We start from the raw sequence: 23,425 nt of genomic DNA, 5'->3' as shown, positions 1-23,425 counted from the left end.
TCTCTCCCTTTGTTCTGCCCAGGCTGGCAGAGGCAGCAGCTGTGGAGTGGCTGCATTGCCTGGGACTCCTGGCTTTTCATGCTCATCCTCAGGTTGCCCAAAGTCCTGTGTTTGGGGGACTTCCTGTCTGTAATTTGATTTTAGTGCTTTTCTCTGGGATGTGCTGTTTGGTACCAGGTGAGTGTTTGAAACTACAGAACTCTAAATCCACAAAATTAATTGGGACAAAATTATTGGTTAAAAAGGGCAGTTTTTAAAAAACAAGCAAAACCCATAGACTTTTGCCTGAAGTTGATTCTTGCCCTCTATAGAGAGTGGATTGATTTATTCAAGTTAAGAACGGGTACCAGACTAGTGTAAAGCTTCCTACCCTCCCCCCAAGCATGGCAAGTAATTTTTCTGAAAAAAGAACTCCCTTTTATCAATGAATTGTACCAGATTGTGTAATGAGCTGTGGTCTTAGAATCTGGGAGTACTTGAGTTGATATTCACAGTATAATGCTGAAAGGTGGCTTAATATTGAAATACAGGCAGTTTTGTATAGCTGAAAATACCAACAGAGATAACTAAAGCCATTCAGAATACATCTCAATCTTTTTATTTATCAAAATTCACACACTGAGTTCTACAAAAGCCCATGCAAGTTTACTTCCATGTTTTTGGTGGTTTATATTAAATTGACACTTGTATTCAAGTAGCATGAAAACCATTCTAAAGAGACAAACCATGATGAGTCTAAATTATCTTCAATATAAAATGTAACATGACCCTGTAGTCTATCAAAATTCTCATAATTTAATTTTCATAAAAAAGCTAGAGGTGGTTTGTAATTAATTACAGTAGCAAAGTGCTGTGCATTTCCACTTTAAGGGTTCAGAACATTCATATGCACCTCTCAAAACGGTGGCATGAAGTTCTCTTGAGCTACAATGGGAATCAGAGTGTTCTCCAACTCCTTCTGCTTCTGCAGGAGGCCCTGAAACAAATACAAATGTGAATGTTCTGTCCTCTCACACAGCCTGAAGCAATGTAGCATCATTGTTTCATAGTTAAAAACAATTTCCTTGTTAAGGCCCAATGTTTTTTAAGTACCCAACTTCAGAAAAAACAGTAAAGCCTCAGGGAAGAGGGACCTTCTACAGCAGCCTTGGATGTGTGACTGGAGTGGAAGCCAGGCCAGTTTCCAGGGATGACCACACAGAGGAAGAAAGGGACTTTTCCATGGTATGAAATGGAACTTTCTCATCCCTTTGTGCACTGTCTCTGCATTTGCAGTATTGCAGTGAATTCCTGAATGAAGCAGAACCCAAAACCCTGATGGGCACTGGCTTTTAGCCTAAACACAAACAATTCCCTTCAGAGCAAGGGCAGCAGGGCCACTGGAACCAGACCAGTGTCTGACATTTCAGGAGGCTCAGAAAACTGTCAGAAGGTTCAAGGTTCCTGCTGTGTCAATGGTTCTGGTAAGTACTGATGATAGAGAAAACCTGTCACCAAAAAACTCCTGGAAATGTATCCCTGTCTATCAAGTCATACATGATAGAACTATGACAAGTATGTGAATAAATTAAATTTTTTTTACTGTAATTAACAGGATCATATATATTGATACATCTGGCCCCTTGCTCTCCATCTATTTTAGACTTGTCAGAAATAATTTGATACCACAGAAGTTTGTTTTTTAAAAATGAAAAGGTAATTATTTTTCTCAGGAGTTACAAGGCCTTTCTCAAAGATAAGAGTTACAGGCTGCTGGCACAGCTCACTCCAGACCTAATGCAAGGCAGCAGCTCCTACAGCAATTCAGGCACAGATTCCTGGTGGCACCAGAGGAAAGTCAGCAAAGCAGCCTGCAAGACTTCACTTGGGCTTCTTCTAAGGCAGCAGCTGCCTGGCTGCCTACTTTCAATCACTTGATGAATTGCTTTCTAATTAATCAACAGGATCTGCTTATTTCTATTAATGGCTCAGTGTTTTCAGTCTCTGTGTCAATAATTAGTATTTTTGCAGAGCATTTTTTTGCATTTAGAAGCATGTTACAAAACCAAGTTATAAAATAAACTGCCCTAGATAGACCAAGAGTTGAGGAACAAGTACCCCTGAAAGCTGGCAGCTGAGTGTGTGTCACAAGGGCTGCTCAGGTACGGGAAAGGGGCTCAGCAATGGGAAATGCCTCCCCAGAGAGCCGCGGGTGTGTCCCCACCCAGCCATTGTCACCTGCAGCCCTTGGCGGTGCTGCTGCCTCAGGAACAATGGGTGCTCTGGGTACTACTGACCTGGGGGTGAGTCCTCGTTCTTAAACTTTGTCCCTTCTTTTTCACAAATAATTCTCTTTGCTCAGCTTATCCACTGACTTTTATCCACTTCCTCAGTGAGGAAAGAGAGTCTGTTGCTAGCTCCTATAGCTGCTGTGACCTGAGACACAGGAAGAGATTTGCTGTCCTGTAGCAAATGCAGTGACAGACTCAGCCTCCCTCCTCTTCCCTGGGTCAGCCACTCCCCCTGGGCTCTGCACCAGCCCAGCGTGGAGTTCAAAGACTAAAGACTGGTTGAAATTATGTGATTATGTGAATTCCCCCAAACAAAACAATGCCTAAATATGTTGTAAATATAGGTAGGTATGTATGTACTCTGAAACTATCAATCCACTCTATATATATGTATATATAAATGCAGAAGAGCAAGACTAGACAATCTTCTGAAACAGACAACTCAGCTTTTTGTGTTTCAGACAAAATCCTGCACCATTCATACTTTCTCAGTGAAATAACTGAAGCAAAACAGGTGTCATCTGTACATCAGGAGGAGTGCAATACTTTGGTATACAAGGTATACTGCAATGGAACAGCTCATGTCTTAAATGCCTTCTGCAGCTGCCAGGGTATTTAAAAAGGAACTCCACGTGTTTCAAATGAACTCTCTTGCAGAACCAAGATCTACTGAAAGACTAACCTGTTACTTTTTAGCCACTGCAAAATTGACTGTAAGTTCACGTGGCTTCTCTGAGTTGCCAACTTTAACCTGTTCACATAACCAGGGTTTTTGTAGCCTCAGCAAACAGGGATCAAGCTGTACCTTGAATCTGGCTTCACTCTTCAACAAAATGCCACTGGTAAGTGCAGTGAAATTCAGAACATGGACTTGTCTCAGCAAGGTGAGGGGCTGAGGGGTTACTGCAAACTGTGACTGCATCCCAAGAGGGATCTACCCTGTGCTGGGAGTGATAACTGCAACTGCTTCCCAAACAGGGACCTAGCCCTGACCAGCTGAAAGTGATTGTAATGAGCTCATGCCTTAGTTTGTTCATCAGGTTGCTAAAAAGACTATAAAAAGGAGAAAAGCCAATAATAGAAAATCCACAAGGATAGATGTAACCAGCTAAAGATGAATATAACGGGCTAAAATATTGCAAAATAACTGTCATGAGGCCTAAACCACAACTGTCAGAAGCTAATATCTTGAAAGGCTAACTAAGCAAATGTGTAACTATATGTAGCTATGTGCCTATCTATGGTAAAGGCTATTGTAAGAGCTCGAGGAAGTTACATTTCATTTGGACTCACTTGTCGGTGATTGGCTCCTCACCACAACTGCTAACAGTGATAACCAGTGGAAAACTCCCAAAGTGGCAGCAGAAAACTGAAGATGCAAAGTCATAGGTTCTGCTAGAGCAGATATGGAACTAGAGTGTAATCAGTGAAATAGGTAGAGGTGGCCCATAAGTCTAACATGAAGGTCTCTGTGTAGCAAAGGAAGATGTAGTTATTTGTGTGAGTTAGATTGGAATGGAGTGTTGTATTTGTAAGCTGAAGATAAGAAAACCACAGGTTATGTAAGGCCCCAACCCCCCAGATCTGGGACTCCAAGATAAGTAAGTGGCAGGGATTGGTGTCAGATTTCTATAAAAGCTGGTGTGAAATGGGCAATGTTGGGATGTGCAGATGGGTGTGCTGACCCCTCATGCCCCTGGCACCAGTAAAGGTGTCTTTACTTTGCAGTCCCTGCTGTGGAGTAGATTCCTTTGGATCAGAAGCCAAAATGCTTCAAAGCTGTAGATATTTAACAAGGATGTTAATGAGCAGTGGGGAAGACCAGATCCAGTGAAACCAGTGTAGAAGCTGTTAGAAACTGGCAGCCTTTCAGTGTTCTTGGGTCACAACTTTTCTTACTGACCTGGGGCCTTTTTTTGCACAAGGAGTTTACCTACTGCTGAAGCACTGTGGGTATGTTATAAATGGCTCTGTAGTAGTTGGCTTTTGCTACAATTTATTTGCTTTAATTATTAGATTGTAATTGTTTGCAAATAATTATTGAAAGTTTTAAACTGCTTTTTAATGATTTTAAATGATTTGTAATCATTTGTGGGCAGTGTAACAGGGAAAGCAAGGCATTCACAAGATGTAAGTGGGCCTGTGAAAGATGCATTTTAAGATATGCTGGCTATTGCAAAATGTACATCTAAGATAGCATAAAGTGGAGAGCAAAGACCCTGAAAGGAAAACTACCAAGCCTAAAAATGGCCTCCAAAACCACCCTAGACTGCTGACATCTGCAACTACTGAATTGTGCAAACACTGCAAAAATCTGAAGCAAGATTGTAGTCAATGAGCTCAAGTTAAATTTGCAGGCATTTGAGGAAGTAATGCAACTGCAACAGTATAAAAGACTGTGAGCTGAGGAAGTGGGTGTGCCACTAGCTTTGCCATGCACCCAGGCAGGTAACTTTTGCTTTATAATGATCCCTTATTATTGTTTATTGAAACTCTTAAAAATTTAAGAGTGGGATTTGTTTCTCACAGTGTACATGGCAGTGCTTCTGTCTTTCTAAAGCACAAGAGGTAATCAATAGCCTCAACTACTGTTAATTTTGTTGTGCTTCACTGTCAGATTTTCTTCCCTTTGATTATTCATGAAATTTTCCTCTCTGAAGGCAGAGAAAAATCCTGTTGCTAGCAATAAGGTACATTTAGTTTGGACCCATTCAAAAGCAAAGGAAGATACTGGTATATGTTGATTTTCAGGTTCTTCACAATGAAAAGGCAAGCCTGAAGTAAATAGTTTTTTGTCTTGCAGGTCTGTCAGGCCACTTGGAAGCATAGAAGAGAATTGCTCAAGGGCATGTCCAGACCTGTGGCTTCAGAGACCATGGCCACACCTTGCTGCCAACAGGTGCAGTATCCAATGCTCTGATAACCATGGCCAGTGCCTGACTACAGAGAGAGCAATGCACACCAACACACACAGCCTTAGCTCAGGAGCTCCTGTGTCTGTGCCTTCAAGCTCATTTTCATTTGCTTTTCAGAAAACCTGGCTGGTTGACAAATATTGAGTTTGCTTTTTACATGTTAACAAGTAGCAGCAGTCTTGGAAGGATTTTTTAAGTGTTCATACTTCAATTTGCAAATTCAGTATTTTTCCAGGCCTGACACGAGACCACCCCACCAACCCCACTGTTCTGTCCTGACCTGGAAACAGCAGAGGGGAAACCTCATTAACAAGGTTCTAGTGTTGTGTTAAACCTCTGTTCTTCTGAAACTGATACATTCTCTATAAACAATCCTAACCATAGAAACCTGGACACCAAACAAAGTAATTTCTCTTGGTTTCAAGTTTGCTCAGGCACTTCACTGTTTCATAGCTGATTTAAGGACTAAGGGGTCCATATTCTCTCTCTAAGGACTGTCCAAAGATGGAAGCAACAGGTGAAAAACAAAATTAGTAAAATGGAACAAAAGTAGAGGACAGGGCCCAAAATATAAATCAAATGATGGAAATAGAATTAAAGATAATGATGTGATGATTTTTACTTCAGTATATATACACACACACACACATACACATGCACAGTTAGCCAATAAATTTCTTCTTACCTGTCGTAATTTTGACAATCCTTTGAGAATTTCTTGTTGTCTCTCTCTGATTGTAACTGCATCAGGATTCAGAAGAGGATCTCTAACATGATCTGAGCTAAAAATCTGTTGTGGCATTTGGTAAGAATCTAAAAGTAAATATACATCAAATCAGTTAATAAAACACTTTATTAATTTTCTGTTAATTTTGAAGCAGCAGATTTTGAAAGTTTATGAAAATCAGGGGTTGGTTGCTATTGAGATTATAATATCTATTTTTAAATCCAACAACACTTAGATTCCTAAACTCCAATCTTGATACAGTAAGGAAGAAAGTGCAGTCATACTTCATGAAAGGTAAACAAACAAAAAATCAATAACATATTTTTTGCTTTGCTGATTTATTGCTTTGATGCTTAAATATAATATTATCTTATGTTATGTTAGTTTTGGCTTACATTATACTAGCTTGGTGGGCATGTGTGACCCAAAGGTGAATTAAAGGACATTGAGGAAGAGGAGAGGCCTTCATCAGTGATGGCCCCCAAAGAGTGGTGTGACCACCTAAGAGTGGTGGAGCATGTGCAGTAAAGGTGGTGATGAGGGTGGAGGTAGAAGGGTGATGAATCAAAAATGGGAGGAGATGGCATTGACACAGGACACAAAGGGGGGAGTCTTCACTTGGCGAGCTCCTCCGTGAGGTGGAGGGGTCCAAGGACCCTGCACTCCCTACCCCGCCTGGTTATTTTTGCTTATGCTCTATTATTGGAACCAAATTATCCCTTATTTTAACCAAATTGTATTGTCAATATTTCAAGTGTATCCGATTTTATATATTTTAAGCTATTCAATTGAAATTGCTGCTATCTTTAATATTGTTTGGTTTTTTTTGAAGATGGGATAATTGGGCAAATATAGCGAATATGATTTGGTTGCAGAGCCTTTCTGTGCACAGCTGTGACACAGAGAGGCTCCTGCACAGTGCAGTAAAGAGCAGCTCGAGGCTGCCTAAAGCAGCAGCCCTGCAGGTGAGGTTTCTGCCCTCCCTGGTGCTGTCTTACCGTGGGTGCGGTGAGTTGAGGGCCGGCTGGGCGGTGCCTCCGGGGGCAGGCAGAAAACCTCCCGGGTGCGCACGTAGGGCACGAAGCGCGCCCAGGGCGGGCTGGCGGCGGCGGGGCTGCTCCGCTGCGAGGCTGCCCGCGCGTCCAGCTCTCTGCCCCCCAGCTGCTCGATCACCGGCACAGGAGGAGCCTGCATCTGCCTCTGCTGGCCTTGGAGTAATCGGTTCCTAACTGCTGGAACGGGTGGTGATTCCGACCTGTGTGGAACAACCGAAGTTAGAAAAAAGCTCAAACAGTACTTCAGCAATGTGATTTTCTCAAATAACAGAGACTATAAGAATCTTTGAAGGACAAGATTTTTGTTTATTTATTCTGCTTTTATACCTGCAATCTGTATGGTCTTGTGTATCTTTAATAGTACACAATTAGATGTATCTAAATTCTTTTAAAAAAATCAGGAAAGAAAAGCACATGCATTTCAGTAATAATGCAAAGTATTGACCTACCTTTCTTCATTCAAGTGATTCTTATGATATTTTTCTTCCTAGGAGAAAACCAAAAAAGTTAAAAATAAAACCAAAAAGTCTCTGTGGTTTTTATATTAAAAGCTTTGATTTTTTCAGAGAAAGTTTGTTCTGAAATTCCAAAAGGACTTGTTTCACCTGGGTTCAGGAGAAAGGTATTTATCAAAGATTTACATTTAAGAGACTTGTAGTGCCCATGAAATAAATCAACAAATTACAGGAGGACTTGCTCCAATTTTCTGAATTTAGAAGCTCTAAGCACTATCAAAAATACTATGTCTATTCTCCTGTCCTTGGAACATAGGAATTTATAAACCTGAAAGGTTCAATCCAAGATATTAAGGGAAAGGTCCAGAATTCTGTTATTTGAATGTGTGAGAGAGTGAGGTGTTTATGCATACAGAGTGAACAAGTTATGGATATAGAGAGAGGGTAAGAGAGAAGCTAAAAATATATTTGATAGTATTTTCTTCAAAAGACTTTTTTCCAGCCACAAGCTCTACTGATCTAACACTTACTGCAAATGGAGAATGACTCCATTTGCAGTAAGAAGGATGCATTTCTGTGGTATCCTCAGTAATCCATATTCTTTGCAGAAATAAAACATTGTTTTCCTGAGCAGGTGCTGCTGAACCTCACCTGTCAGCACAACACAATGACTGGACAAAAAGGAGCAAGTCAGTGATGTCACTGTGTCCTGCACACTGCTTGCATTTAACCTCTGTTTACATCATGAATCAGTGTTAGTCAGCAAATGAAAAGGAATCAACACTTTGGAAGACTGAAATGCCAGTAAAAACTCAGTCACAAAATCTGAGTCTGTTCTTCTGCTCCTGATGAACAACACAGTGCTGACCTAAGGATGAGCAATAGGAGGATTTCACTGCTCCACTTACATAACTGAACTCCCACCCAGGTAAAACTGTGGGGAACAAGAGTTTTTAAAACACGTCATTGTTTTCAGACAGTGACAAAGGGCAGACAGTGACCCACCTTTCTGCCTCTGTGGCCCTTCCTCCTCCCAGCTGTTTCTTCCCGGGGTGAGGCAGAGCTGGCTGAGTGCCCTCCCCTTCTGGCGCTCAGCCGCCCAGGGCTGTTCCTTTCCAGCAGCTGCAGCAGCTCCATTTGCCGGCGCACCTTGTTCTCCTCCCTCTGTTTCTGCAGAGCTTTGGGGTACCTTTCTGAGGCTGGAATGTATCTTTTCCCAGGCTTGTTTATGTTCCAGTCAGGTCTTTTGCTGTATTTTTCCGAAGATTTAATGTGCCTTTCTTTTCTTGCATACTGCTCATATAGATCACTGTAAATGCCACCAGTCCCTTTTCCTGGAAGTTTATTTTTATCCATATAATGCATTTCCTTCTGGTATTTTTTGCTGTTAGACATTTCTTTATATTCTATGGAAATATCAGGCGATTCACAACATGCAGGTCTTTCCTCAGCTGACTCTGTGTATGCTGAAGTATTAAAGCAATCTAAAAAAAAAATAATTGTATTTTAACTCCAAGTCTGAGCTATTCAAATTACTTGATTGACTTTTGTATATGTATCAATCTACCACTACTTATTTTATTTAAAAAATGGTTGCTACAGTTTTATAATGCTTTTTTATTCTTTTTTTCTGTGGAAGACAGATAGGACCTGTAGAAGTAAACTCAGTGAGGAAGGGATAAAACACAGAAGACTGGAGAACCAAATCAAGTTACCTTAAAATTTTGGACCTACGTGGCTTGTGACCCTAAGTTGACACAGCATTCCAGACTATGGGATTTGTCACCAGTGTAAAGGGTTAATTTCTCAAGTTTGTTCATCAAAAGGAGAAGCCGATGAAAAACCACAAGATAAATATAATGGGCTAATATATTGCAAAATGTCACAAGGCTTAAACCACAATATGTCAGAAGCTAATATGCTGAAAAGCCGAATGTGCAATATGTAACTACATGTAGCCACACGCCTACATATGGTAAAGGCTATTGCAGGGTCATCAAAACGCTGAGAGAGAGGACGGGAGCCTTCCTCCAAACGACCACCCAAAGGCAGAAAAGACCCCCTAGCACCTATGGGTGCAGACACAGAGAACACAGGAAAATACCCAGCCATGGTGGATCAGAGAGGCTGAACGGCCGGGCGGGCACGAGCCGCTGGGGCACTGGAGGCTGCCCGGCTGCACCCAGCGCTGCGATTCGCCCGTTATCGCCTGCTCTGTAATTGATAAATGGCAGCTCACTGGGACTCGCTTGGTGATTGGCTCCTCACCACAAATTCTAACAACCCGTAAGTAACAACTATCCAGAAATGCAATTTATTTTAAATAGTGATAAATAGAGGAATAAAGTAGTACACTGTGACAGACTAACATGACTGTGTCAGTGCAAGTATTTCTTTCTAGCTTTATTCCCTGGGAGTGCCAATGATGTGGCTCAGTTTGCCAACAAGCCCCCCCTGCCAGTGTGGAGGTGCCAGAGTAAGTGAGCTGTGGGCTCTGTACCTGTCTGCACCGCCGTGTCCTTCCGAGGGGAGCCCTGCAGCTCAGGGGGGCTCTCCACACCTGCAGGGAAATCAGGACTTTGTGCTGAAATGCCAGAATTACAGTTGTCAAACTCTGTATCACCTGAAAAGGGGTAGAGTTGTTCCATTTAGTAACCTGTGTTCAATTTAAACTATGCTACAGAATTACCAGGCTGTTGTGGTTTAGAGCTCAATGCAATACTGAGAACTGTGGTCCAAATGCCAATGCTCTCCCTTTTCCACTGGAAATCTGACAGCACACAGGTCTGAATATTCCTGTGCATTCCTGCCAACAGCTCTGCATTTCTTCCTTTATGCAATATAGTATTTGAAACTTACTAAAACACAATATTCTCCATAGGAGTTAACACTTAGATTTGTTTGAAAGGTGAATAAATGGTAATTAAATTTGGTTTGTGACCCAAATTCAGACAGGGAAACAAAAACCAAAAGAAACCACCCCAATCCCAGAAACAACTCGCTTTTAACCACCAAAGGAACAGGGAAACTGAGTGTGAGATTTATACTTGCCACCACCAAGACTGTTCTGAAGTTCTGACATGTCATGTGCCTTCTGAGCCAGGGCTGGAATGTGCTGGTCTTGTTTTGATCCCTGGGCTAATTCCTGAGCTTTCTCCATTGTCTGATAAAGCTCTTTGGCTTTAAGAGTTGCGAGTTCCTTTCATAAAAAAAGAAATAAGGTAAATATGTGATTATTTGAGAATAAAATCAATTGGATTATTTAATGACCATATAATCCTCAAGGTTTATATGTATTTTTATTTAGAGAAAATATTTTTCTCAAAACTAAAACTAGTTAAGTACAGTATGTAACCTATAATTTCTGTGATTATAAGTTCAGAACCTCTGCTGTACTAACGAAAGATCTTCAGTCTTAGCATTAAAAAATGAGCATTTATTTCCCTTCTAATAAATTCCTCTTTTTCTAGATGCCATCTGATGTCAGCCATCTGTGACTTCCTGTAACATGTGCTTTAATGAAATGAAAACAGCCCAAATGAAAGTAAATAAGCCCAAATAAAACCCCACCTTATGCCTACTTGCACAGGAAGGAGACAGTAAAAGCTCCCCAGCAAATGTCAGGGGGTTACAGTTCCCTGACTCAGTGGGTTCAAGGTGCAGGAGGAGACTGGGCCAAGGAAAATCTCATTTCCCAACTGTTATTAGCAGCTGATCCCACTCCGTCCTGCATTTGCAGTTGGAAAGAGCTGGTGCTGTCACCCCAAAGGAGCTGAGCAATTACAGAGGATGGCTTGCCCATGTTGAACCAGTCTGTTCAAGCATCTACAGGCAGATGCCACACAATTCCTTCCAGAAAATGCAGAGCAATCAGCAATCCACATTTCTGCAGGCTCTGGAGAAGAATGTTTCTGGAATCACCTTGTCTTATGACACCATGCAATCTGCTACTGTTCCAAAGAGGAAGCAAACAGTAATAGCTCTGCTGCTCCAAAAGAATGAATGAAACATCAGACCAAGTGTTTAACCTTCCACAGGGGTTAAAGGACAGATAGAAATGCAAAATCTGTATTTACCAAAGGTAAAAACCTGCCTTTGGTTAATATGAAAGCACTGTGTAAAGCTCAGCAACAGCTATGCAGGGGAAAGATGGAGAACCTGAATGACTTTTAAATTGTCTTTTCCAGACTACATCCTAAGAAGTCTTTAATTCAGACTGAAAGCACATTCACTTGGATTAACTTCATGGTACTGAAGCACCTTAAAAGCATCAAGTTACCAATAACAAGGACTGGACCACATACTTTAAGGTATTTTTTAATTTTAAATTTGCATTTTAAAATGGATGTTTCTGCACTATTTACAACCACATTTCTGGTTTTGCCAGTTCTTATAATTTCTCTTCTGAAAAGGCCCTTGTTCAAAAAAAGAATCTGGCCTTATTCTTGTATGGTGTTGTATATTTATTAAGAAACTCTATATTTTGGATAGTTTTCATTTTCAAAATGATGAGCAAAATTTTGCAAGTGAGGAACAAGAACTGTTTTCCTCAAAATTCAATGTTATCACTGACTATCTGCACTAAAATAATCCAAGGCCCACCTCCTTTTGTTTTTGTTTCAGCATTTCTTCTTCAAACTGTTTCTGCAGTTGTGCTTTCTCTCGTGCCAGGCGCAGCTCTTCCTGTTGCTCTTCCCATTTTCTCTGCTCTTCCTCCAGTTGTTTCTGCTTCCGTTTTTCTTCCACCTGAGCCATTATTGCTTTCTGGCAGGATCAGGAAAAAAAAGGACAAAGTAAAAGATACAACATTAACATATTGTAAGGTATTTATGAATGTATTTTTGTATATGTGTAGGATTGGATTTGTGACGACTGAAAAAAAAACCTGGAGATAATTTATTTCAAACACTCCTGGTTTTGTTTCTGGAAAACCACCAGCCCAATTGAGCAGTCTGCAATACTCAGATAGAAAAAAGGAGCTTTTTATGTTTTAGAAAATACTTTTTTTTTCTTGTAAAGAGATGAAGGTCTGATTTTCACCTTATCGGTTAAAAAGCTCCTGGTAATCCAGGAGTTTGATCCAGCAGAATAACAGTGTGATCAGAACAGTCTCTACATTTATATTGAGACTTTTTCACACCGTGCTAGAGACACACATTGTTAGGGTGCCACAGAGGTTAGGTAAATGTTAGTGAAGTAGATAAAAAACTAAAGGTTCATGGAGTGGGAATCTGTAAATATCAGATTTCTCCTCCTTATAACAGTGCAGACTGAAGAAAAATGCACACAAACCTGCTAGAACTCTAAGGACTGAACTGTACCTTTTTTTGAGGCAGGAATTCAGTAACAGAAGTGCAATAATCTTGTGCAAATATTGAAAGAGAATTGTAGAGTCTGACTGAAGGAAATACTGCCAAACAATGCACATGTCATCTGAAGTGTAAAAGTCAAGTGCCTCCCCAGGTTCTGGTACTAAATCTCATGCTTTATTCATGAGACATTACCTTTCATCCTCTCTGTTATTAACAAGTGTGAGGCTTTAACACCCGAGTGTACCTGGTGTTCCAACTGCTTCTGCCGCCTCCTGTCCCTCTCCTCAACCTGCGCGGGGTCCAGCAGCGCCGTCATGGAACGCAGGAAGCTGAACAGAGGGACATGTCAGTGGCTCTGATCATGGCAAAATAATCCCTAAGCCTTCCTTAATTAGAATCAGTTAGGTTGCATTGCCATATTGAGGTTATTCTGTTAATTATAAGTTAATATATAAATTAATTCATAGATTAGGAAGTCCTTTTCATTAAGGAACAACATAAGGTTATTTGCAGTAAATTTCATTAGTAAACATTGGCAACACTTGTGTCTTTCAACAGTGAAACAACAGGTATTTGAAACAAAAACAAAAGTCAAATGAATGTAAAGGATTTTTTTTTTTTTTTCTGGGGAGGTACCAGAATAAATGTACTGGCTGGAAAAATAATAACCCTTACAAAGCTCACTCACCTGACTCTCTGACATTGTTCCAAAGCACCATTTTTAGCAGCTTTCTCTGCAGTTCCCATCTGTAAGGGCAAGAGGTTGCCTAAAGCTGCAGGGGACAAAGGGTGAATGAAAGCAGCCGGGTCCTTGGGGTCTGGTGACAAGGAAAGACTTTCAGGCTTTCTGTGCATTCCATTTAAGGGGTGTTGTGCATTAGCATTGAAGTGCTTCTTAAAAGAATCAAAATGCATTTCCCATCTGTCATGCTCTTCTGCCTAAATAAGTATTAAGCAGCAACAACAGAAAAAGAAAAAAAAGAGAAAGCTTTCAGTTACACTGTGTCTATAAAGTGTAAAGTGTGGTTAATAAAACAGACAATACACATTTCGTACACCAGGAACATTTGAAAAGCTACAATGCAGAGAGCAGTTAATTCCTTAAGTGAGAAGACAATTAAAATGCAAGTCAAATCACAGATTATAATGCTGATCCATACCTGTGATAGCATAGGGATAAAATGTTTCTAAAATCATGGGCTATTCAGGGGAGTTGGAAAGAAAGGTTGGGCTTGGTAGGCCCTGGGAAAATGTTAAATGAGGCTTTACTGGATTATGTGAAACTGCACCTGTATAATCATTTAATGACTATGATAAATGATATGATTGTTGCATGATAAATGATGATTGTTAAATGTGATGATTGTTTGGTAATTGGATATAATTATTGTTTAAGCATAACAGGAATCATGAGAAACAATATTTGGGGGGTTTGATGGAAATTACAAGAATCCATGCTTGGATGAAATCAATGTATACAATAGAACAATATAAGTTTAATAATTAATATGTAGTTATATAATGATCAGGGTATAAAAATGTGCTCATCCCAAACCCATGCTGGAGTCAGATTTGTGTCTGTACCCCTGACCCCCAGAGCTCTTCAATAAAAGCACCTGCATGTAATCATTCTGTGATTATGTGTTCCTGAACACTAACACCTGGTCAGCACAAACATCTTACTACTGCATTTTCATGGCAAAAAGGAAAGGGTGACACCCTGGTGCCTGCAGCCCTCCTTCCACAGCACACCCACCCAATTAACAAGGCAGCTAATGAAGGAACATAGCCCAGCTGTTTTCTGTTCACAGTTAAAAACTCGGTTTACAAAGGAAGCCTGATCCTCCTCAGCAACTTGGGAAGGGACAAGAATTGTGCTGTGTGCAGGTCTGTAACCACCCTGGCAGCAAGGCTGGCTTTGGGGAGCAAAGAAAGGTAAGGCTATTTTCTTTCATACTCTCTGGAAAAGTGCTTACTTTTAAACTTTTTTATAGCTGCATGCCTGTATTTAAAAAAATATTTCTAGGAACAGGATTTTGCCATCACTGTGATACATTGTACTCAGTTATCTTTTCTCGCCTTCTGTAGTCTGCACAAATTTTCTTTTTCCCAAGTGTTTAGCCATGATCTCTACACCACCTTGCAAACCCAAGTGCTTCTATGCATGGTGGAAAAGAGAAAGAAACTACTACTGTTTGAAAAAATAGAACTTGTAAATTTTTATTTTGCCTCTCTAGTTAGGCTTGACTTGGCCTTGGGGAAAGGAATTTTTTGGACATTTTTAGGAGATGTGGCATTACTGTAAAGGAGATGGGCTGAACACAGTATCAGACTAGGAGTAGCTCAAAGATACCCAGAGAGATAAAAGGCCATCAAGGGAACATCAACAAAACATTAGTGGCCATCTAAAAAACATTTACTCTCAGATGCTGCCTTTGGTAGAATTGGAGACATCTGGTAGGAATGAAAATCTAATTAATACTGGAGGCAAGCAAGTTAGGATCCAGTGGGAAACTGAATATTGGGGTTTGCTCCACTCTACCCGAATTAACTTAAAAACAGTGTGTCTCTATGGGTTTTGACTGTATAAAGTTTGGGGAAAATCCTGCAAAAATGTGTGTTTGGAACATTTTCCTTGGCACATCCTGGCCAGAAAATAACTAATGCCTGATTCTCTCTCGCTTCAAATGTAGTGAAAGAGGGTTTTATCTTCTCCTTGATTGTCACTGTCTCCATCCCTGTAGCAAGCCCTCTAACACACCAGACACTGAAACAGTGACCAGCCACTGGCTCAGTGTTCAGTAAGTGTATCCTTATGGTGAAAACCTAGACATGCTGCACAAAATTTCATCTTTTTTGCCACTTCACTAATTTAATTTTTTATTTCTTAAAACAAAAATAGAGAAAGACTTCTTTAAACCACAGATACCTTTGATAAATTAAGTTTTTCTTCTAATTTTCGTAGTTTAGCTTCTTCCTTCTGCTTGTCCAACTCTTCAAGCCACTTCTTCTGTTGCTCATGTTTCAGAGCACTAAAAGGTGGCTCCTGTGGCACAGCTTCCTGAAATAAGATAACTGCTAGTTCTTCTACCAAAAATGAAGTATCTTCTCTAGCCACATAACAAGGACTTGGCAGAAAGCTCTGCCTTCAGTAGGTGAGCAAAACTGAGCCTTTCTCTAGCACAATAAAAGGATGTAACTTTGTAACTGTAGCAAGTACCTGACTACTAATAGAAAGATGAATTCTGAATATTACTCTAACTTGAACTCCAGAAAACCCTACTTATTTGTATCATGAACAGAAATTCCTTTTTCTTCCTGTGGTTCACTGCTCAGTCTGTGTTCCAGGCAAATTCAGCACCACAATCTAATTAGCAGTGATCTGTCTGAAATTAAGGAGCTGCCATCTTCATTCTTCTGTCTCTGCTTAAGGGATCTCTGTACTATTTAATAAGCTCCAATGGCACTGAAAACCTCCAATGCCAGCTAACAAAACCTCTCTTCAATCACTGCCTAAAAGCCATAATTTAAGACCTACTTCTTGAACCTTCTGCCATCAATATAATTTATTTTATATCGGTTCCCACTTCTCTATTTCTTCTGCACATATTTAAAAACTCATTAATACTGCATGTCACACCTCTAGTACTGTTCTTCACATCAGCCTGGAAGTGCTGTCTCCAAAGCATTGATATTTTGGTAAACATTCATTCAGAAAAAGTTATTTATACACAGCAAAAAGGTCTAAGGAAATCTTCTGTTTTAAAAGAACTTATTGAGACAAACATTTGCTGTTAATAAATATGTAAAAATACCCTGCACACATTAAAGATCTTACCCTGAAAGGCAATGCTGCACAACTGCCAGCTGGGAAGTCAGAAGGACTGGACTCAGAAGTCTGCCCAGCTGGAGCTCTTGGAACATTCAGTGCAACTCCATCAGCCTCTGTGGCTAAAGCAGCTGTACAGGCAGAGCTCTCCTCAGTGCCATGGACTGAGTCAGCTGCAAGTACTGTCTGCAAACAAAGGGACCATTTTAAGACTTTAGTTCACCTTTTCTGTTTGTTAACAAAATTATACTTCTAGAAGCTGCTGTTCATTAAAACCTCAGCCCAAATTTGTAACTAAGCATTATTTATCCACTAGTTATCAATTATGTAGATTTGAAACAAATTCTTATAGGACAGAGTGAAAACTTTGCTAGGAATGCTGAATGTGCCACAAAAAAGTGCAAGTTGCTTTTGCTGAAAGAAATGATAGCAGATACAACCCTAACTTCTGTTTAAGAGCAATAATTTTCACTGAAGAAGTCTCTTGAGAGCATAATGCATTTATCTAACACACTGGTTTCAGAATCACACCTTTTTAAAAAGCTAGATGTCATACTGGCTGTGCTAATTATGTAAGCAAGCAAATATATGTGAGAGCTCATGAACAATGTATGTAACTATATAGCCAGGAATCAAATTTGAGACTATTCCCCCAAAAAGAACAAGAAAAGATTTATACTTTTTAGTTAGGAATCTAAATGGAGGGACAGGAAAGGGTTGTTCCTGCTATAAAGATCTTAAGCTGAAAAGTTATGACCTGGAGCAACAAGTAAGTGTGGACCAGGGAGCTGCAGCAATTCATGCCCTGAGAAGGCTTAAAGCAGCACCAATATTGGATTCTAGAGAATTTGTACAGAAATAAAATCTTGTATGAATTAGGAGTTACACTGTTCTGCAACAGTGCTGTGCAAACTGTGCTCTTTTGTTTACAGACAGTCTTACCTGGTCTGGGTCAGGTGTTTCCACTTTAGGGGTTTTCTTACTGCCAAGTTTTGCCCAGAAATAACCCACTTCTCCCTCCAAAGTTTCTTTCAGCTTCTTCTTCAGCGCTACCTGTTCATCTTAAACAAACAAAAACAAACTCTTACTAGAGTTCCTGTTGCAAACATTTAACAGCTAAAAAAAATAAAAAAGCAATGCATGTCTTCCCTGTCACTTGGACTGTGAAATGGACACAAGAGTCTGGCCAATCCCTCAGGACCTTGCTCCTAAGAGCACAGTGGGCATCTGCCCAGCAATGCAGAGGTGAGTGGGGAGTCTCTCTGGGGAGACAGAAAACACTGGAGTAACAATTTCCCAGGGAAAACCAACAAATAACCAAGTATATGAACTCTCTGTTTTGTTACACCAGTCTTGAGCTACTGTAGTATTATTAAAATCAACAGAGCCATAATGGAAGCTACTGACAATGCAGAATTAAACCTTGAAACCAAATGGTCTAAATCCAATTTCAAACCAAAACAAAGCACTTGTCCATGTGAATCATAAAAAGCTTAATTTGTCAGAGAGAGTTTACTACTGTATTTAGCAGTTTTTGTTTCCTCTGGAGAGTTCCCTTGATTGGTGATGGGGCTGGACTGGAAACTCTCTCAACTTCAAATTGCAATTTCATACACTCAGTCATGCTTGTAGATGCTGTTCCCATTAAAAACCAAATGAATTTTTTAATGATAATGGCTGTCAATTACTGTCAGAATGTGACAAAACTGCTGGCATGTAGCACCTAAAATACAAAGCATAACAATATATTTGAGATAATATTTAATTGGCAAAGAAGTGTTTCTTGCAAGAATTTATAATCTTTGGATAAACTTTTGAAATTCAAGAATCTTAACCTGTCTTGGAGCCTTATTTACTTTTCAATTTATAGCAACTGTACTGATCTAGGTAAATTTAAAAGGGCATAAGGAATACCAAATTTCTTGGCATGCTGAGTGTAATAAAAGATATATCAAAAATGTATTTTATACATCATAAATACCTAATTCCTTCTTCCATTGAGCCTTTTTAAGTTCCAATAAGGCTTTCTCCCCTTCTCTTTCACCCAAGGTACTAAACAAGTCAGCAGGTTTCCATGAATCCTTTCTAGAGAAAAGGAAGGAGGGGGAAGATTTTTATCTAGAAAGCTGATCTGTTAAAATTTTAGAGGTAACTTTTTAATTAGTATTTATAAAAGATATTTGTTATTAAGAACATACGATATGAACCTTTATTGGAGACACAGCTTTTGTACACAGTAACACAAATGTACCTACATAACATTCTGTCCTGGCTGTGGATGTGCTTCTTGTTTCCTGCCTGAATCAGAGTTTGCTTCATCTGGGACTGGGGACACTTCACAATCTTTCTGGAGTGGTGCTGTAACATCTTCCTCTGATGCCTCATTAGTAGCTGTGGCAGAACATAAATATATAAAAATGTATATACAGCCACTAAACTTGCTTCAGCTTTGAGTAAATACTCTGAGAGCAGCAAAAGCTTGCAGATTCCCCACAATTGAACAAAAGTGGTTTCAGCCCTGCTTATATAGTTAAGGCACGTAAGTTAGACCTTCACAGGGTACTTTTAAAATGCTGGATGTAGTAATCACTTATTCTTGCAAAGGGCTCAGAGTTTGGGACTCTAATTAATTGCAGGATGTCTTCTTCTTGGTGCCAAAGCTGACCCCCTGCACACATCCACCAACAGGAGGAAGGATGCAATAAAGGAGGATGAGCAACAGTTCTTACACTTCTGAGTGTGAACTGGGGAGGGGAAAGAAAAATACTATTCACCACTAATAGTCCAGTTAGGCTAAGAGACACAAATCCAACTTTGGCCACAGGAAAATGGCAGAACTGCTCTTGAGACACAGAGGGGAAGGCTGAACTCTTCACAAGCCAGAAGGGCCCTTCTCCTTGGGCAGTGCTACAGTGCAGTTCTGTGTTTTTCCCCCCACTGTAAAATGGGTTTTATTTTGCATGGAACAGTGACAATGTTTCTTGCTGGTCTGCTCTTCAGAATACTGGCAATCTAACAAACAACCTTTTTTACTGAAAATGCTTGGTTCTCACAGTAACAATGTCACATTCATAATGGCAAATGGTATTTTGTCTGAGACCATCCAACCTAAGTGTAACATCTCTACAATGTGCAAATAACCTGAAATTATCAACTCCAAGTTAAGCTTTCCCATTTTGCTCTGTTTCCATGGAACAAATGCATCCAATGGCTGGTATCTTACCCATTTCCTCTTGCTTTTCATTATTAGCCTCAGAGATGCTTCTTCCTTCTTTAACAATCATCAAGATCTGTTGAAGCTGTGCTTGTGTTAAACACACCAAACTTTTTAAGTCTTCAGCTGATACATGTGGGGCGTGAGGTTTGTGTTTAGTTTTTTTCACAATACTAGGATCCTCTGAATCAGGATATCTGTTTGTCTTATCTCTTTGGAAAATCGAAGAGTAACTTTTAGTTGTGGCTTCATGTGAGGAGTGTTTATTGACTTGCAGTTTTTCACCTTTTGTCATTGATAAGCTTGATTCACTCCTTGGCTTGGTTAAATTTTCCTGCTGGATACAAGCATTTTGTGTTGGCCTCAAGATGAGTCCGGTGTGCTTTATTCTCAATGCCTGTTTAGGTGCTCTGGCTTTATTACCCATCTGTTAAAGCAAAAAGATTTCACCATCTATTAAATAAGGAAAAAAAAAATTGTATTTGTAACAAATGAAAACAAGATTGAAGCAAGAAAATAAGTGTCATTTTTCTTTTCTGTTCCATCAGTAGTAACTCTGTATGAGCTAATGAAACATCTTCTCAAGTATTAGGAAAACTTTGGAAGAGGACACAGCACCTGAATTTGAGTATTTCAAAACAACTGTATGAATAATAACTTTATGTAGCATGACATTTAAAAGAATTAACAAGAATTATTTCTACTTTGGTGTTTCTGAATGGGAACAGGTGTTTCCTGGCTCCACATAGGTACATATTTTCATCACACAGCCAGCAGTATTTCAGTCCTCATTCTGCCACTCTGAACTAAGTTTTATTCTTTCCAAGGTCCTTGGTGCAAACTTGTAATTATTTCCTGTCTATTGGGACCTTTTCCTGCTTTTTATCTTTCCCAAACCCACTCCACTGCAGTTTACTCAGAGACAGCCTGTATGATCAAACTTGAAATTAAACACACTTCAGATCTCTATTTTACCAGAATCCCTTTAAGGTCTCTGCAAGTTCTGATTTAGATGATTCCCTCTGCTGCTCTAACTTCTTGGCCAAGGAAACTAATGCATTTTGAAAGGTAAAAATAGTCACAAAACTTTGAATTCATCCTTTTGAACAGCTATTATAAACCTGAGAAATAACAAAATATCTCAAGTTAAAAGAGACTCATAAGGACATATCTCTCTTTCATAAATATAATTGTTTCCAAGTATTTAAACAGTTCAATTTCTCTAAGTTTCTGTTAACAAATAGTGAATTTGTGTGTTCTAAAAATTTTACACTTACCTTCATAGCAGGCTTTGATTTATCTTTTGGGAAACAAACGCAAACATATGAAAGTATTTAATAACAACTTGTCCCTGAAAAACAATCTTGAGAAATTAGTAAAACATTATATTCATCTGATTTTTGTAAATCAGGGGGAAAGTACTTTTCCTGTACCATCTGCCCTGACTATGCAGAACAGTTAGGAAAAGTAGACTTGTACAGAAATGTATGTCTGGCAAATCACAAAGCTGGAATTTATTGCAGAGACATATGTATGACAAATCACAGAAATAGAATTTATTAACACTTATACTGGAAAATAATTATCTCAGATGGTAGTAGTGAGATTTGGCCTAAATAAACTGCTTATTGAAATTTAAAAATGTTTACCACAAATACTGAAGCTGCTTTAAGAACGTGATTGTAATGATGTCATGCCGTGTAAATTAAGGTGTTATTAAGCCTCTTTTATCCTGGCAAGTAACCTGCTATAAAGTTACAGAAATTACCATCAAGTTATGCCAGTTGATACACAATAGCACTTAACTTGTTATTTTAGTGCCAAGCTAAGCAGTGGAGACTGTCTGCCAGCTGTTCCCTGGTGCACAGACTACTCAGAATTCATCATCAACCTACTGTTGAGAATCGAGCTGGTGAGAGAGAGGACTTATAAATAACAATGCACAAACAAGCTTCCTAATCTCAAAAATATTTCAGGAAAGCTGCGCTTTATGTCTCTTGGATATTAGGTTTAACTTCAAGAAGCTTTAAAGATTAAATTAAAAAAATACCAGAAGAAGCTAAAATTAGCCTAGGCTTTCCATCCAGCACTTCAGTTTCGAGTTTCAGTCCATCGCTGCAAAACGAGAGAGAGAGAGAGAGAGGAATCTGAAATATGAAGTAATCTGATAATGGTAAGATTTGAACATTCATAACAAGAACAATTATTGTTGTTCCAGATGGTCCTTCACATCCCAAGCTATGTTTTGAGAAGTTACTTAAAACAAAGAAATCAACATATCTTGAAGAAGGTGTAGTTCTATTGATACTGACAACACTACACCTTTGCTTGCTGCAGATCTTTAACACTGAAGGTGCCACTCTATATCGTTACACAGAGCAATATGCCTCAAGAATTAAATAATCCAACAATATAAATCACAAATCGCTAACCAAGCCTCCCGGAAGGCCAGCGCTGATCACAAAGCGGGGCTGTATTCTGGAAAGAGCCTTTGCTTGTGCTTCCATGCACAACAATTCACCTTCCCAAGCGGAACAAGCGCTGTTAGAAGCGTTTGGGAGCAGCGAAAAACGTGGCACTGTCCATGCCCAACTGCCTTCCTTTACTCCGTGCGCTGGGACAATCCAACGTGACGATAAGCGCTCCAAATACCGCTTTATCCTCACATTGCATTACAAAACGTTAACAATGAGAAAACCGAGCGCGGTTCGAGCTCGCACGCAGCTTTGTGAGGGGCACCTCAGCACGGGACACTGCGGTGAGCGGGGCCCGGCCCGCTCTGTGCCGGGAGTGCGGAACGCTACAACGCGGAACGCTGGCCCGGGCATCGCGTCCCGCACCGCTCCCCGGGCATCGCACCCCGCACCGCTCCCGGAGCCCATCCCGAGGCCCTCCCACGGGAAGGGTCGCTGGCCCCCAGCTCTGTCCCGCAGATCGCTCCTGCTCCCTCGGCCGCGCGGCACTGCGCGCCCCGGCGCGGAACCGATGCGTTCCGCCGGGCCGGGCCCGTCACTCCCCGAACAGCCGCGTCCCGCGGGGAGCGCGTCCCATCCCGCCCGGCCCCGCTCTCTCCTTACCCCAGGTTCATGGCGCTGCCCGGCGGCCGCGGAGCTCCGCGGAGCCCCGAGCATCGCCCGCCCTCAGCTCCGCGCCCCGCTGAAGGAGCCGCGCGCCGATTGGCTGCCCGCGGGGTGCCTCCACCAATGGGCACCCGCAGCACTGCGGGGCGGCGCGGCCGGGAGCGCTGGGAGATGGAGTCCCGCACAGCCCGGGCCCCGGAGCGCCGGGGATGGGTCCGATGGAGTCCCGTACGCCCCCAGGGAGCGCCGGGGATGGGTCCGATGGAGTCCCGCACAGCCCGGGCCCCGGAGCGCCGGGGATGGGTCCGATGGAGTCCCGTACGCCCCCAGGGAGCGCCGGGGATGGGTCCGATGGAGTCCCGTACGCCCCCAGGGAGCGCCGGGGACGGGTCCGATGGAGTCCCGCACAGCCCCGGGAAGCGCCGGGGATGGGTCCTGCACCTGCCTGTCCCGGAGGATGGGGTCTCGCAGCCCGGCCGAGGGTGCGAAGCAATTGCCGGGCGATTATCCCCGGCCTCGAGCAGCTGCGGAGGACGGAGGGAAAGCAGGGGAACGAGGGGCGGGCGGG

At 41.1% G+C, this 23,425-nt stretch overlaps 1 protein-coding gene across 8 annotated transcripts; it reads right to left on the bottom strand.

The window, feature by feature from the left end:
* Positions 1–575: 575 nt before the first annotated feature.
* On the bottom strand, positions 576–22,999 carry CCDC66 (coiled-coil domain containing 66). 8 transcript variants are annotated; one of them, XM_077184497.1, is made up of 19 exons: positions 22,855–22,999; positions 21,828–21,892; positions 21,055–21,077; positions 19,787–20,204; positions 18,819–18,954; positions 18,545–18,648; positions 17,506–17,624; positions 16,573–16,749; positions 15,664–15,795; positions 13,423–13,673; positions 12,979–13,063; positions 12,025–12,186; positions 10,474–10,621; positions 9,923–10,006; positions 8,428–8,906; positions 7,417–7,454; positions 6,911–7,167; positions 5,871–5,998; positions 576–976 (listed from the first exon to the last, which is right to left on the bottom strand). In XM_077184497.1, exons 1-19 carry the CDS (start codon positions 22,863–22,865, stop codon positions 896–898), a joined length of 2,898 nt encoding a protein of 965 aa, XP_077040612.1. In that variant the 5' UTR covers positions 22,866–22,999; the 3' UTR covers positions 576–895. The 8 variants fall into 8 exon arrangements, with proteins under 8 accessions (XP_077040612.1, XP_054495951.2, XP_077040613.1 ...); XM_054639976.2 differs by having other exon boundaries at positions 9,923–10,045; positions 22,855–22,998; XM_077184498.1 differs by having other exon boundaries at positions 9,923–9,982; positions 22,855–22,998.
* Between the last annotated feature and the right edge of the window lie 426 nt (positions 23,000–23,425).

The sequence above is a fragment of the Agelaius phoeniceus genome, chromosome 11 (assembly GCF_051311805.1).
Source record: "Agelaius phoeniceus isolate bAgePho1 chromosome 11, bAgePho1.hap1, whole genome shotgun sequence".
NCBI lineage: Eukaryota > Metazoa > Chordata > Aves > Passeriformes > Icteridae > Agelaius > Agelaius phoeniceus.
This window is presented reverse-complemented; position numbering and strand designations above follow the sequence as displayed.

Excerpts from the sequence above, each read along its gene's own strand:
- CCDC66 (XM_054639976.2), bottom strand. Across the intron at positions 13,674-15,663 it reads AAAAACTTAATTTATCAAAG|GCAGAAGAGCATGACAGATG; the intron begins GTATCTGTGGTT and ends ATACTTATTTAG. Across the intron at positions 13,064-13,422 it reads GAACAATGTCAGAGAGTCAG|CTTCCTGCGTTCCATGACGG; the intron begins GTGAGTGAGCTT and ends CCCTCTGTTCAG.